Source organism: Triturus cristatus, chromosome 11 (assembly GCF_964204655.1).
Source record: "Triturus cristatus chromosome 11, aTriCri1.1, whole genome shotgun sequence".
NCBI classification, from domain to species: Eukaryota; Metazoa; Chordata; class Amphibia; order Caudata; family Salamandridae; genus Triturus; species Triturus cristatus.
This window is the reverse complement of record NC_140594.1, coordinates 1,095,363,383-1,095,379,716: the sequence shown is the minus strand read 5'-3', so window position 1 is coordinate 1,095,379,716 and position 16,334 is coordinate 1,095,363,383. Positions and strand designations below refer to the sequence as shown.

Genomic DNA, 16,334 nt, shown 5'->3' with positions numbered 1-16,334 from the left:
TTGTACTGAAATATTGTTTTTGAGTTGCGTTCAGAGAAAATTATTGTGCTAATTTTTCTAATACATGGACTGTCGTTCACCTTTTGGTGGCTGCAGTGTGAAATAGATCTTGACAAAGGTTTATTTTAGAATTAAAAATAAGAGATTGAGGAACGGAAGAATCAATAGGATTGCAGAAAACTGTAAAATCTATTAAAATACTCTTTAAAATGTATTATCATTTTCCATTGTACTAAAGGCTTATTTAAAACCTACACAATCCATTCCCACCAGAAATGTTATCTTTGTAAAATGGCTTAAAAACATCAAGAATCAAATATAAAACACACATGAAAAACAGATCGTTAGGTCTGGAGTTGAAGGGATGTCTGAAGAGAATGAGATCCAGAGGAATGAATCTCTTCAGTCTGAGAGATCTATTTAGCAAATAATTTTTTCACTTCCTCCAAGGAGTGAGGATCTTCCAGAGAGCATCCCTCAGTTTGGGATTTCCCAGAATTAAAACGATGGGTTGTGCAGTTATAGAAGTGACAATAATAACACCGCAGATAGAAAATATTAAGACGCTTGTTGTACACAGTATGGAAATCTGTGAAATTAAAAAAAAAAGTTGGTCAAAAGGAGGAATCCCATCATTTTTGCTGCCCTGTAATGAGCCTGCAGCTGGGGCTGGCTGAAGCCTGATGCATTAGTTTTCATCCTCAGGGTGTGTCTGCAGAGGGAAGTGATTATGAGTGTCATGGAAGCAACGTCAAGGACAAGAGGTAAGCAGACACCAAGAGCTGCATAAATGTATGAATATTCCAAATTCAGGGCATTATTGTTGATAGTCAAGTTGCCTGTTAGATTATCTGTTGAATTCTCCAGGGATTCTCCATATGGACTCAAGTATGATGAGATTCCGAGGGTGATGGACCCCATGACAGACCCCAGGAGCATCCAAGGCACCATCTTCGAGATCCTCATCTTCAGCCTGATGAGATGGTGGCTGAAGTCCACAATCTTCACACAGTAGAAGATGCAGAGGCAGGCGGTGAACCAAAATGTGGTGCTGCTCGAGTACATTATAAACAAATTATAGACTCGAAAATCCACGTAGATACGATTAACGTTAAGTAGACTGAAAATAGCAAAACTACACTGATAAAATAGGTATCCGAATCCTAGAGACACTAAGATGAGATCACAGGTATTCAGCCTTCTTCCTTGGGCCCAAGTCAGTAGATAGAACACCACAATGTATGCATTGGCGAGAATACCAATCAATGTCAATGCAATGTTCACAACTTCTGTCATAAATGAATCCTCCATTTTCTCTCCGTTTGCTATCTGTTCACTCAGGGAATTCACAAACAGCAATACTGGTCGCACCTGAGGCTTCTCTACGTTTCTGAGGCTTCGCACGAGGATCTTTTGAAGAGTCATGACCCGACAGCTGCACCTGGTTCAAATTACCACTCATGTCTTTCTTGTCATAATCATGCATTCAGCTTTGCATTGATGTAAATCTGACAGATATTTCCATCATCATTCCCCAACCATTTTGAACATCAGAGAAGCTATTTTACAAACCCCTACGAGTCAAACATCTGCAATTTGAAGCTGAAGGTTAGATTTGCTTTCTCTGTTACCAAAAATATGTTGAATATAATTTTAGTTAAAATAGAAAAAATAAAAATATCTAATATACATTACAGTAAATATTGCTCTTTTCTCTATGAAAGCAACGTATTATAAAGAAACGTCTTTGCTAACGCCATTGCTAAATATCACCAGTATTTTTCCTATGCCACTAATGTGGTGAATGTGTTTATTTAAACTATTTTATTCTTTTTTTTTTAAATTGCTAAAGATGTTAGTAACTGGCAATAAATAACTTTCAAGTTTGCGTGCTGGAGTATGATGTGGTGATGGAGGTGTCACAATCGCATAGCTGTTACTCAATGCTGAGTACTTAAAAGTTACCCTTCACTGCAACAAACCTTCAATTCTAGTTGAAGGTTTGATTATACAGTTCTGATTTTCATATTGTTAATATTTGATGTTTTCAGATACATAGATAGGGTTCTCAGTGTTTCTACAAAAATCTCTAATCTTCTTCATGATCAATTACAGCCAAAATCAGGGCTGAACTTGGCCTAATTGAAAAGGCTTCTCCCTGAGGGCCAGGCTGCATGCCTGGGGAACCATTGCCACACTGCTCTATGGCGCCTGACCATGACCAACTATATTTGGAGGGTCTTGAAAGGCGGTGATGCCTGTAATTAACAACAGATGAATGCCTGTCCCTCCTCCCCGTCTCACAGTCAGCTGGTGATAGTGGGGCCTACTTTGTTGGTGGGGCACTGCAGAGTGGAAGGCTACGCCAGGTAAGGTGAGGGGGTTGTGGTCAGAGCATGCTCATGGTTGGAGGACACAAGGACAAGAAACCACTGCTAGGGGCACACCAGTGAACTTCTGAGGTGTATACTACATACTGAGAACTGATGGACATATTTATAAAGAAATGTTTGAGTGCAGAGTTGTGCCTAATTTGGCAGCTGGGTAAACCGACATTTCCAACACTCAGGGAAACAACGTATTTACAACAATACGGTGCACCCTGTGTTTTCCCTAGCTCTGATGCTAAAATTAGCCTCCTAGCACCAATGCAGGCACCATTGCACCGTAGTGCAAGGGTGACTGCATTGCAGGGAATGATTGGTGTCCCTTCCTGAACATAAACAATCAATAATGCTGATTTGTTACTTTTATGTGTGCTGCATTCTACAGAACACATAGAAGCAACAAATCGTCATTATTTAATGATTGTTTTTGGGCAGGAAGGGACACCTTCCTGCACATAAACAATAATTAATGGTGTTTTGCTTTTTCTATGTGTGCTTCATAATGCGATTGCATGGCGTTCGTTTTTGGAGCTGCCTCAGATTTACATATCCTTGTAAATCTGGTGCAGTGTCAAAAAGCAATGGGTGTTGTGGTGGAACACCCACAGTAAGACCCATTGCCCACCCCTTTCAGCAGAAAACTTTGAGAAAGGGTGCCTTATTTACAAGGCAGAGTTAAGTCACAAAAAGTGGCTTAATAGAGCTTGGCAAATATGGGAAAGGGCATAGCGCTACCAGAGCATCGCTAAAAGTGACGCTATCCCCTTGTAAATATACCCCTGAGTCTTCAGACAGCCCTATCTACAAGAGAGGAGTCTGTCTATGCATTGCAGGTGGAGCGGATCAGTGATGCAGTGATCTTACTATGGAAGTTGTCTGTGGCTACAATAACCATGATTGTTGCATCTGCTTGAAAGTGTTAGCAGGTGCCTGCAACAGCCTATCTTTCTGGTTGTGAGAGCAACATAAGTGCGGCATTGTGAGCAATTACTGAAGTACTCAGGAAACAATTGCAACATCTGTAGCCAAAAATGCTTGTGGTATACTACTGCTGATTTGTAGTCATCTGCTCACATATCCATACCATCTCATAATACAGTCAGCTTCTGGAACCACACCTACCTTTCTCTCTTGTTTGATACCTTCCCCTTCTTGTTGACTTGGCCAGCGTAACAGCTCCTTTTTAGAAGCGTTTCAATGATGCCAGCCCAAAAAGACTCTACAAAACTGTCTAAAGTGACCCGATATTCTATCCTGAGACTGTAGGGCCATCGGTGGTGAAGATGACTGTCGAAGTGTCAGCAATGTCTTCTGAATTCAAAGAGCAAGGGATGGAGCACTGGGCCCTTCTTACCATTTCTCCTGTTGATAGACCTTTTTTAGTTGCCTGAGACGTAAAAACATTAGTCAAACAATTCAATCATGGTGTAGTCTATTTGGCAACACAAAGAGTACCGTGAACCGATGGTTAAGGTTAAATGGGTTTACTATAAATTGAAAGCCAAACTACAACACCAGTGAGTGCCTAACCGCCAACATCAACACTAGCAACAACAAAACACTTTTCTGCCCCCTTATTTACCACCCCCCAGGCAACACCACCACATTCACTGAACACCTGTCCGACCTGATTGCCCACTGCTCTCTACGAGGCACGAACAACCTTATTCTGGGCGACCTCAATCTACACTGGAATGAAGAAAACAACCTGCTAATCCAGAACCTGAAGGAGCTGCTTCACAGCAACAACCTTACCCAACACTGCTTAGAGGAAACCCACAACAAAGGAGAAATCCTAGACGCCATTATCGCCCAGCACGACACTATCACGATAGACCGCACCCTACCCGTGGACTGGTATGACCACCATTTCATCCTTTTACACCTCACTTAGCCAATCACACTTAAACCCCACATCCAAGACCCTCCGAAATGGACTAGAACTTCACTCAGATTAACATGACTGACTTAGAGGGTAGGGTTAACTCTCTCCTCACTGCCTCCACGGATGATATATCCACAACATAACTCACCTCCCACTACAACACAAATATGACATCCATTCTAGATCAAGTAGCCCCCTTGAAACTAAAAAAAGGATCCCATCCAGATCTTGGTTCAACACAGACATTAACAACGAAAGAAGACAACTAAGAGCTACAGAAAGACTACGGAGGAGCAACCCCTCCTCAAGCCTACTCGAACAACTCAAAGCAGCCCGAAGGAAATACAAAAAACACATCAGCAGCGAAAAATCCACCTTCTTCTGCGCCACCCTAGATAACGCAAAAAACAGACCCAACGAACTGTTCAAAATCATCAGGCAACAAACCTCCAAACCCCTGGAATCCTCCCTACAGGCCTCCAAGGACTTCTGTGAAAACTTCGCCAACTTCTTCGAAGAAAAAAATAATCAAGATTGAGCTCTCACTGGACATCAACGTCAGCCCCGTCTGCAGAAGCCTGCCCCCAGTGACAGTAGATCGCATGCCCAAGCACCCCACAAAAACCTGGAAGTCCTTCAACCCCATCCCGGAAACTGAGATCCTCAAACTGATCTCCACCTCCAAACCAGCCTCTCACGTCCTTGACCCGATACCCACGAGCTGGCCAAAAAACTGAAACTCTCCATAGCCCTGTTCTGGTGCAAGATCATAAACAGCTACCTGAGAACCGGCATCATACCTGAATGCCTCAAAGTTGGCCAAGTCACGCCACTACTAAAAAAAACAGGCCTTGACTCCAAGGAACTGAATAGCTTCAGACCAGTCTCCAATCTCCCCCTCCTATCCAAAATCCTTGAAAAATGTGTCCTCCAACAACTGACTCAGCACATGGATAGCATCAACCTTCTTGACTCCCACCAATCGGGTTTCAGAAAAGGCTATAGCACTGAGACCGCGATCCTTAACATCACAGACGCCATCCACAAATCCCTCGATACCGGCCAATGTTGCCTCCTCATTCTCCTAGACCTATCGGCAGCCTTTGACACGGTTGATCACCAACTTCTCATCAAGGCTTTACAAGAAACGGTAGAAGCTAATGAGGTGGTCCTACGCTGGTTCTCCACCTTCTTACATAGCCACTCACAAAGGATAAAAATTAAAAACTTTACCTCCGACCTACACCCCGTCAAAAGGGGCGTCCCCCAAGGTTCAATGCTCTCACCTCAACTATTCAACATATACATGGAATCCCTCACCACCCTACTCAAAAATGCTAACATCCCTTTCACAGACTAAATGTCACTCTAAAAGAAATCCAACACTGGCTGTCGCTTAACCACTTAAAACTCAATCAAGACAAAACCGAAATATTCCTTATCTCCAACAAAGAAGAGAACCCTCATATTTCAGAAAGGCTATAAGCTTTGGATGCTCTTAACGGTAATCACACTCTGACCCACTCCATTAAATCATTAGGAATCACCCTAGACCCAAAACTCGACATGACCAAACACATGAAGAACTCTGCAAAGAGTGCCTTCGTCAACCACAAGCTACTTCACAAAATAAAACCTTTCATCCCAACCAACGACCTCAAACAAGCCACTCTCACCAGCACTCAGAGAACTAAAATGGCTCCCAGTCGAACTGCGTGCCAGTTTCAGAACTGCCTGCCTCACACACAAAGCCCTGCACACAGGAAAACCTGAGTATTTGGCTGCTAAACTAAAGAGGGCTGGTCAGACAAGGAACCTCAAGAGCTCCAGCACCCTATTACTCATCCCTATGAAAACACGCAAACAAAAAGACTGCCACATGGTCCTTCGCCGGAAACACACCCAAAATCTTGAATGCCATTCCAGTCGGTATCAGAACTATCGCGTCCTTCACAAAATTAAAAAAACACCTAAAAGTCCTTTTCCTCAACTGCTCCCACCCGAATGGATAGCTGCCATCTAAACGCAAATCCCTGCTTGTCGTCTCTCCCAGTCATTGGAGCTCTAAGACTTACCTCCTCCCTGCTATTTGACCCCTAACTGCTCCCCCCCCCCAAGTGGTTCAACCCCAAGACAACGTGCACTCCATGAGGTTTTCTCAGGACTCACGGACTACCTCAATGCTGCTCAGCACACTTGGACATTCCGAACCTATATGTAGAATACTGTTTTATTGTGTCAACCCCAAGACAACGTGCACTCTATGAGGTTATCTCAGGACTCACGTACTACCTCAATGCTGCTCAGCACACTTGGACTTCCGAACCCATGTGTAGAATACTGCTTTATTGTATGAATCTTGCTCAAAAACTGTTGTGAAGCACTTCAATACCCTCGGGTCAGGCTATATAAAACTCCGCAATAAATAAATAAATAAATATATAATGTAAATGAACCTCAAGAACCTATTGCAAAGAAACCAAATCACCACTGGTAAACCAAAATGTCAAATGAAATTGTCTTAACAGACATTCAAGAAATTCAGTTGCAGCCACAGAAAAGATAAGGAACAGATTATTATGATCAGTGTACAGGTTTCCTATTTATGTATGAATAAATCTAAAGTCACTTAAACTATTCCAAAACTCAAGATGGAAAAATGGGCAAACCTAGTTAAATCGAGGAAAGCAGGAAGGGTTTACCATAGTGCAGACTTTAATAAAAGTCTCCAGAACAAGCAACAAGGGAAATATGAACAAAGAGGTCTACACCTCTTTTTGTCCAAAGGGTATATGATCTAAAGACTTAGGGACATATTGACAAGTCCATTGCGCCACCTGTGCATAACTTTTTTTTTTATGCACCAGCAGCCCCATGGGATTTCTCATATGCACAAGGCCACGTAAAGTCACCCAGCGTGACTTTTCATGGCCTTGCAAATATGGGCCTCTTTCACCATTACTCTGCGAGAAAGGGGCATTCCATGGGTGTTGCTGTGGGTGTTTCCACGCAACATCCAGGGGGCCTAACACATTCCCAGATTTACATTGTTCTGTAAATCTGGGAATGAGTTAGAAGCTCATGCTTCCCAAGGGGATACGTAAGAGTAGCGCAACGAGGAAAAATACTTTTGTTTCTCCTTGTTTTTCCTCTTTCTATGCATGCTGCTGCAGCATGCATAGAAAGAGGAACATTTAATCAATTATTGTTTTTGTGCAGGAAGGTGTCCCTTCCTGCACAAAAAAATCATCCCAACATCGCCTGCACCCTTGCAACATGAAGCAAGGGTGCCTCTGTTGCCGCATGATATCCAATTGTGCACCAGCACAGGGAAAGCAGACAAATGTGTCATATTGTTGTTAATAAGAGGCATCCTTGCGCTTTTAAAATGATGCAGTTCTGAGCAGCATAAAATGGCTTGCTGTGCCACGCTGCACCATTTTGTAGTAAATGAGGCCCTGTCAGTGTGAATACCAATTAAACCCACAGATCATTAGAGAATTCCACATAAATTGACTCCAATAGTTTTCCATCTTGGCAATTTCAATCGATTTTCCCATCGAACAGTTTGAACATAAGGACAACCTTGGAAGTCTCCCTGCTTGAGATATGACATGGAGTCTTCCATTAGTTTGTTAACGCCTCACATTCTTGCTAAAAATTCTCCTCTCAGGCCTCACCATCGCTAATAAACAATATGCTTTTCACTGGCTATGAAATCATGTGAATGCACCTGCAAAAGAAAGAGCATTGCAGCTCAAGCAAAGCTTTCACGTTGATGGTTAAACATTGAAGACCAAATGCTTAAGGCCTTTGCTTAAGCTAACTTAGAGAAACAGTTAATGTGCACTTCAAATGCATGATTATATGTGTACATACGGTTACAGAATAAATGCAAAACATTAATAAATGAATACATGAGTACATAAGAAATGCAATTTCAGTAAAAGCAGTATAACTCCAAATACACAAATATTATTGGGGAGAGGAGTTGGCCTAACAGCTAGGGCGGTCGACCTCGAATCTGGGGAACCGGGTTCGAGTATTGGCAAAGACACAACGTCCTGTGATTCTGGACAAATCACTTAGGGCCTCATGTAGGAAGCCAAATACCGGTCGGTAACGGCCGATTTTCGGTAATTATACCGTTACCGACCGGTATTTTGGCTTTTGGTATGTAGGGGGACAATTTCTGTATTCGGAATTTACCGAATCGGTAAAATTACCGAATCGGTAATTTTACCGATTCGGTAAATTCCGAATACAGAAATGAGATGTAGGGGGAGTGTGTGGGTGTTGTTATGAGTCGGTATTTACCACCAACTAATAGTTGGTGGTAAATGAAGAATGGATGTGAAAATGCATTTCCAAGCGCCTACAAGTGTGCAATGTGGCAGACATACATGCCCTTAGGGCATGTATGTGTGCCACATGTGCACACATGGCCGATTCAGGGGTGCACACACCACATCACAATCAAACGAAGGAAAAATAAAAGCGGGAGGGCTATATTTAACGAGGTCCAGTATACAAGCCCTGAAGTAGTTATACGAGAAGGGTATACAGTTCCTCTAGTTGTACAGGAGTGTGAAGTATACACTCATCCTTGGGATCGAGACAAAGTGGGGAGCAATGTCTTAGTTGGCCTGGGAGTGTACTAGCATGTGTTGGATGGGGGAACCCACATTGGTGGAACTAAAACCCTCACACACCCAGCAAGCTAGGTGTCATGCTTCATCATCTGGGTTTTGCTCCTCGTCGGGTCGGCGCTGCAATTCCCGACGGGCACCCAAAGATGGGGCTCTTTAGCGGAGATCTTTTGTTCCTTGCCGAAGGTGAGTGCAAGTGAGGGCCAGGTAGGTGTAGACGTTAGTGAGTGTGTTTTAAAACGGGGTTGGTTAGTCTGAATAATGGATTTTATTCGGTCAGTAAACCACCCTATTAAAAACGAAATGAGAGGCGGTGGTCTGGACACAATGGGTCAGGGACTACTCTGCTCTACTCAGATGGTCAACATGTTTCTTGCCTCAAGGTCAGGGGGATCCAGCGGCAATTCATCAGGACCGGTGAAATAGAACTATCTACAAAATTGTGAGGGTGTGCAAACAATTATTTACAGTGGTGTCTGAATAAAAACTACCCTAGGGAAGTGTCAGGAAAACTAAACACTTCCGTTATGGATTGGCCTAACGGTTTCGGCGGAGCGGGGTAGGTTTGCAGACCACCCTTGGGCGACAGAACTTAGGCTAACACGCCATCCCAAGAGGCTCGCCATGTACCGACTGGAGCGGCACTTTCTATAACGTTAGGCCAATCCATTATTCAGACTAACCAACCCCGTTTTAAAACACACTCACTAACGTCTACACCTACCTGGCCCTCACTTGCACTCACCTTCGGCAAGGAACAAAAGATCTCCGCTAAAGAGCCCCATCTTTGGGTGCCCGTCGGGAATTGCAGCGCCGACCCGACGAGGAGCAAAACCCAGATGATGAAGCATGACACCTAGCTTGCTGGGTGTGTGAGGGTTTCAGTTCCACCAATGTGGGTTCCCCCATCCAACACATGCTAGTACACTCCCAGGCCAACTAAGACATTGCTCCCCACTTTGTCTCGATCCCAAGGATGAGTGTATACTTCACACTCCTGTACAACTAGAGGAACTGTATACCCTTCTCGTATAACCGATTCAGGGGTGCAACAGGGTGTCAATGTGACACCCTGCCACCCTTGCATGTGTTCCCCCCATTACCGAATCGGTATTTACCGATTCGGTAATGAGGCATACCTTCCCATCAATGGGAAGGTATGCCTCATTACCGAATCGGTAAATACCGATTCGGTAATTACCGAATTATTCCGAATCGGTAATATTTACCGACCAATTACCTACATATCATTTACCACTTCATAAATACCGAATCGGTAAAATTCGGTATTTATGAAGTGGTAAATGTGTCCCTACCTACATATGGCCCTAAATCTCCCCGTGCGTAACAAAAATGAACGTCCTCATGTAACGCAACTGGTGCTATGTAAAGCGCTCAGATACCCGATATTTCGGTTCAAGTTCGCACTATATAAAACTCTGTAACATAAAATAAAATATAATAAAAATTAATTGTGAATGAGAACTAAAATTTCTAACAGTTTAATGAAGACATTAGAGCACACACTTAAATGAATCCCTAGTTTCTTCAGTGAAAGCACCCAAGCAGTATGCCTGGAGCTCCACTTTACATTAATAAGGCACAGAGTAGATATGTTGTGCTAATACATGTAAATATCACTCTTCTGTGACATATAGGGGTGGAGCTTAAGTTGTGCGTTTCCACTTCACATTGATTTTATTGTTTAATGTCTAGACATGATCAAAAAGTGGATTGGAGATAATAAACTCTCATAGTTAAAATTAAGTCTTTTTGTCTTATCTGGTTTTATGATATTTGTACTGTAACTATTTGTTTGTAACTTTTAACAAGCAATAACAACTGTTGCAAAGAAGTAAAAATCAACAAATGAACACATTATAAAGGCAGCTGGTTGTACTAAAATTGATAAAAATGGCAGACACCGGACTGGATTGGCATTGAAATGTAACTTGCTGACTTTACAGATATTATAACTAAACAAAGACCAAATCTTGTGGAAGAGACACTTTTATTCAAGCATGATAGTAACAGCAGAGTGTACAGGTAGAACATGCATTTACCATTCCCTTATAGAGTCTGAAAATGATAGATTTAAATGTGCACTTTGCAAGTGTTCTGGTAGATTGAAGCACTTAGCATAATGTATTTTTAATATTTATCTGCTCTTCTTGGGGCTTCTTGTTTGAACTTGTCTTCCTAGTGCTTCTTTTTATTTTTTTACGTTGCTAGGATTTATATACATCAAAATATATGAAAATCATCTTCATCATCAAGAAACTTTATTCGGCTTTAAGTGCAAAACCATAAAAGTCAAAGCAGCTTACAAGGAATCATCATACAGGTTATAAAATCACAAATATACTAAGATCCGAATAGTCAAGACAGAAGATAAAATATATGATAGCCAATACAAATGTTAGTTGCATGTTTTTCTAAGTTTATTGGCTTCCCGTAAAAAACTATGGGGAACATGCATCAAGCAAACCAAAAGCGATTCCTTAATAGCGAGAAATAAGGAATCGTTATTAAGGAATCGCTTTTGGGCATGCATCAACAGATTCGGTAAATCCTAGCGATTCATTAAAAATCGCTATTTTTACCGATTAATCAATAGCGGGGCATGCAAACTCCGATTAGCTAATAGCGAGTTTGGTAATACCGAATTAGCTAATAGCGAATTCGGTATTAGCAAAATCGCAAATGACCGCGTCGCACCGGGAACGTGCAGATGACATCACCAACCAGGAAATACTGCAGCCCCACCCACATTGCCTCGACAGAGGAGCAAACAGGAGCTGTGACTGAAGACTGCCTGTGCAGAGTGAAGCCACAACAACTGAGCCATCCTCAAAACAAATACCTGATGGAGAAGGAAGCACCATCCAGCGCTGAGGCTGCACGCAAGCGCAAGCGCAAGTTCTCCGACAGGGAGCTGGAGCACCTGATAGAGGGAGTCAGCAGCAAGCACGATCGCCTCTTCGGTAAGCTGTCCCTCAAGGTGCCTGAGGCGGAGAAGCGCCGCATTTGGCTGCGCATCCGGGAGAGGGTGAATGCTGTAGGTGTGACGCCCCGCAGCATCGATGACCTCAAGAAAAGGTGGTACGACCTGCGGAAGCGTGCAAAGGAGAGGATTTCAGAGAGGCTCCGGGAGGCAAGCAGAACCGGAGGCGGCCCTTCCACGGTCCAAGCAAACACTGCCCTGGAGGAGCTGGTGGAAGGAACAATCGAGCGGGAAGCCGTCGTGGGAGTGACCCAGATGGACACGTCCGGCGCAGCCACAATTGCCCAAGGTAAGATGCATGCCTGTGCCCATACCCAGCATAGCGTAAATCCATTTCCATGCCCCCAGCAGGATCTGAGTGTGTATGCAGCTTTGGCACACACAGCTTTACTCCTAACACTAGTGCATCATGGGAGTTGTAGTCTAGTCAGCCCAGTGTGCATGTACAGGCGTAAATGCAATGACCATTCACCACATCAGTTGAACATGGATAGAGACTGTTTATTTAGTGGATCACAGAGGGACATGTATGTGTACAACACTACATAGGTGTAACTATCCCACTAACCATGCACTGTTTCACACACAGATGCATCTCCTGGGGATTCGGACGACAGCGGGCGGCTGATAATATCCGAGACACCTGTGGATTCCGACCTGGAAACAGCGCAGGATGCGCATACATCACCTCCACCTGCCACCCCACCAGCACCACCACCACCAGCACCACCAGCACCGGCACCAGCGCCACCAGCAACAGCACCAGCCACACCCACTGCAGCTACAACAGCCACAAAAGCGCAGAGGCGAAGGTCCCAAGTTGCGCCCTTGCAGGGGATGGAAACACCCTCCACACAATTGGGACACAGTCTGCGCATCATCACACCACCTGATGCACCACCTGGACGCGCAAGACTCACACAGCGGCGCAGGGCTCGGCCAAGTTCTGTCTCCTCAGGCGACCTGGATCTCCCACACACTTCTGCCATCGAGGAGAGGATGCTGCGTGTACAGCGCCTGCAGGGACGACACATGGCAAACATTAGCTGCAATATCGTGCGCCTTGCTAGAGAAATGCGTGCCATGACTGCGACGGTTACGGACATGAGCACGGCGGTTAGGGAAATGACCACTGTGGTGGCAGAGGGCAATGCTCACCTTAGGAAAGACATCCATGAGCTCACCCGTGCCATGAGGGAGGGCCATGAGTGCGAGAAGAGGAGGCACCGACAGCAATTGGTGCGTTCCGCCGCCACTACAAAGGCGATCACACGTCACAGCAACAGTACCGCAGTGTTGGCACGCCGCTCTGTGTCCTTGCAGGTGGACCTTGGGCACTTCTGCGGGGATGTTGCCAAGGCACTAGGGCAGATGACCACTGCTGTTGAACACCTACAGAGCAGCACATGCAGTGCTGCTGCTTTGGGAGGGGATGACGCCAGTGAGGCTGCCTCCAGTGTCAGCAGCGTGTCACTGGCAGAGGCCAGCACCAGGCGCCGCAGTTCGCGGGCCTCCACGGGGACAGGCCGTGGTGAGGCATTGGAGACACCTGAGCGGAGGCTTGGGGTACGTGGCAAGCGCCACTAGACAGATACACAGACATGCCGGACCATGGTGGGGCAACCATGCACCTCCCCTTTCTGAGTCTGCACAGGCGTAACTTTAACGCACATTTGATTTTACTTTTTTCCTGTGGAGCATTATTTCCATTGCTTGTTTTGTTGCACATGCCGCAGTGCTACTGTGCATTAAACAGTTGCACCCCAAACAAACTTGTAATGTTTCATTCTCACCTGATTCAGAAATGATGTTGCATGATGTATGTCCGCCTCCTGTGGCCCTCTGCTGTGTTAGAGACGTGTGCCTGTCGTTGTTGGGCGGGTGGTTGGTCATCCCGGTGGTGGTCATTCCTGTCATCCTCTATGGGTATCCCCCTTCTGGTCGCAATGTTGTGCAGCATTGCACATACAGCAATAATCCGGCAGCAGGTTTCAGGTTTGTATAGCAAGGTGCCGCCAGTCTTATGTAGGATTCTAAAGCGACTCTTCAGAATCCCAAATGTCCTCTCTATGACATTCCTAGTGCTTATGTGTGCTGCGTTGTAGCGTTGTTCCTGTGGGGTTGCTGGATTGATGTATGGGGTGAGTATATATTCACGCAGGGCGTAAGTACTGTCACCTAGAAGATAGAAGCAAAGACTTAGCATTGGTGATGTCCATACATGTGTGGTGTTGGTGTGGGGAAGCGTAATTTGTACGTACCAAGCAGGAGTCCCTCTCCAAATTCTCCGTTGATTAGACGCATGTGGATTCCACTGTGGCGGAATATGTAGGAGTCGTGTGTGCTCCCCGGAAATTGTGCCACTAGGTCCGTTATGATGTGATTGGCATCGCACACAACCTGCACGTTGATTGAGTGGTAGGACTTGCGGTTCCGGAATATGTACTCATTTGCTGCGGGTGGACATATGGGGATATGCGTACAGTTTATGCAACCAATTACATGGGGGAATTGTGCCACCTGGTAGAATGCCTGTTTGTTGCGGTCCAACTGCTGTGGGGTTGTGGGGAAGCTGATGTGGGTGTGTAGCATTGTCAGCATGGCATCTAGGAATTTCTTGAAGAAGCGTGAGAGTGCGCTTTGCGATACGCCTCCGGCTACCGCAATTACCCCCTGGAAACTCCCTGACGCCAGTAGGTGCAGGCTGCATAGGACCTGGACGTGCGCAGGGATTGCATTGGTCCGGTGTGTCTGGTGCTGCAGTAATGGTTCCAGGTCTGCAATGAGGCGCATGATCATGGCACGATTGAGTCGATACTTCTCGTACACCTCGTCCTCATTCTGCCCGAGCAAGGTGATGCGCAGTCTGAAAACTCTCTCCTGGACCCTTCTCCTGCGCTGTCCTGCCGCATTGATACGCATCCTCCTTGCAAGCACGTAGAGGGCTGCCATTTTGTGGTAGCCAACAGGGTCTCCTGGGCCACATTTAAGGGTTTGGTGATTGGCACAATCAGTTGCACATGTTGAAAGTGTTTTTTTTTATTCACATGACTTTTTTTTAACTTTACCTCCAGGTTCTGATTCCCCTTATTTAGCTCAAGCAAAATAGCGATTTGTGGGGTTTTCGGTATTTGCGACTTTTGTTGCATTGGGGTGCGATTCGTTATTTGCCATTGGCACTTTCCGGGAGCTAATAATGATTTCGGTATCTGCTCATTCGGTATTTAGCGATTCGGTAAATTTGCTTTTTGGTTATTTGCGATTTGGTATTTTACCGGATTTATTTTGCGATTCGTTATTGGCTCACATTTTGGGTTCATGCATTGGAAATCGTTTTTTTTTATTCGCTAACGGGTGTTATTAGCGATTCGGTATTTTACCGACTGGATATTTGCTTGATGCATGAGGCTGTAAGAGTGTACAGAACAGTATAGCTGGAAAGAAGTTGTAAGAAGATAAAAGCTGGTCTCACCCTCCTAAAATGGGGATAATAAATAACTTTCTGGGTGCAACATAAAAAGTACAAAACATTAAAAAGTGCATCAAGTCCTGAGGAGACTCGCAGTCGCAGCCACAGAGCATGAGGCACTGACCTCTGTGGGAGTCTTGGGGGTATGCCAATGAGTAGTGAAAGAGGTTGAGCCGGAACCTTGTTAATAGATACTGGTCGTAGGTACTTCTGTGCCCTAAAAGATAAGTCTCAGTGGTAGGCACAGTTTTACTATGACATATTTTTGCACACTCGGTTTACACAGCTCCTTATGCTCTCTATCACGGTGACAATTTCTAAAAAAACAACCTCCTTGGCCCAAATGAGGTCCCTTTTACAAATGCCCTCTGGGTTCGTGTAAAGATCTGCTCCTCCTAGCCTGGCGAGGCCAACTCTTATGTACTGGAGCAATCGAATACGCGAGGCGTAATCAAGTGTAAAATAATCCCGTATGATGTCTTTACTAAGTGTGTTCTCCTGCTTTGACCAGATTTTGAGCCACAAGGACAAAGGACGGAAAGCTAGATCATCAGCAAGGAAAGACATCCCCGATTCCGCGTGAACAACATAAGATGGAGTACATTGCGGAACTGAGAGAAGTCTTCGCAAAAATGAGTTCTCTGTGCTCTGCACGGCCCCAAGTTCGATATGACCCCATATCTCACTCCCATACCTAACCTTAGAGATACATTTTGCTTGGTAAATCATCAGGGGTGCCCCTATTGGCTTCCCTCCCACTCTGATGACAAAGTTAAAAATGGCTGCTGATGCTTTCACTAAGTCCCCTTTCTTGCGGTTAATCAGGGGGCACCAGCTCAGGGAGTCATCAAATACTACTCCCAAGTAGGAGTAAACGTTGGTTTTAGGTATTGACGAATGTTCTAATTTAAAAATGGGCTGCTTTGCCTTCGCCTTACCG

The 16,334-nt window shown here is 44.8% G+C and overlaps 1 protein-coding gene across 1 annotated transcript; it reads right to left on the bottom strand.

The window, feature by feature from the left end:
• Positions 1-597: 597 nt before the first annotated feature.
• On the bottom strand, positions 598-1,425 carry LOC146786059 (taste receptor type 2 member 40-like). The gene has a single exon (XM_085633152.1). It carries the CDS (start codon positions 1,423-1,425, stop codon positions 598-600), a length of 828 nt encoding a protein of 275 aa, XP_085489278.1.
• Between the last annotated feature and the right edge of the window lie 14,909 nt (positions 1,426-16,334).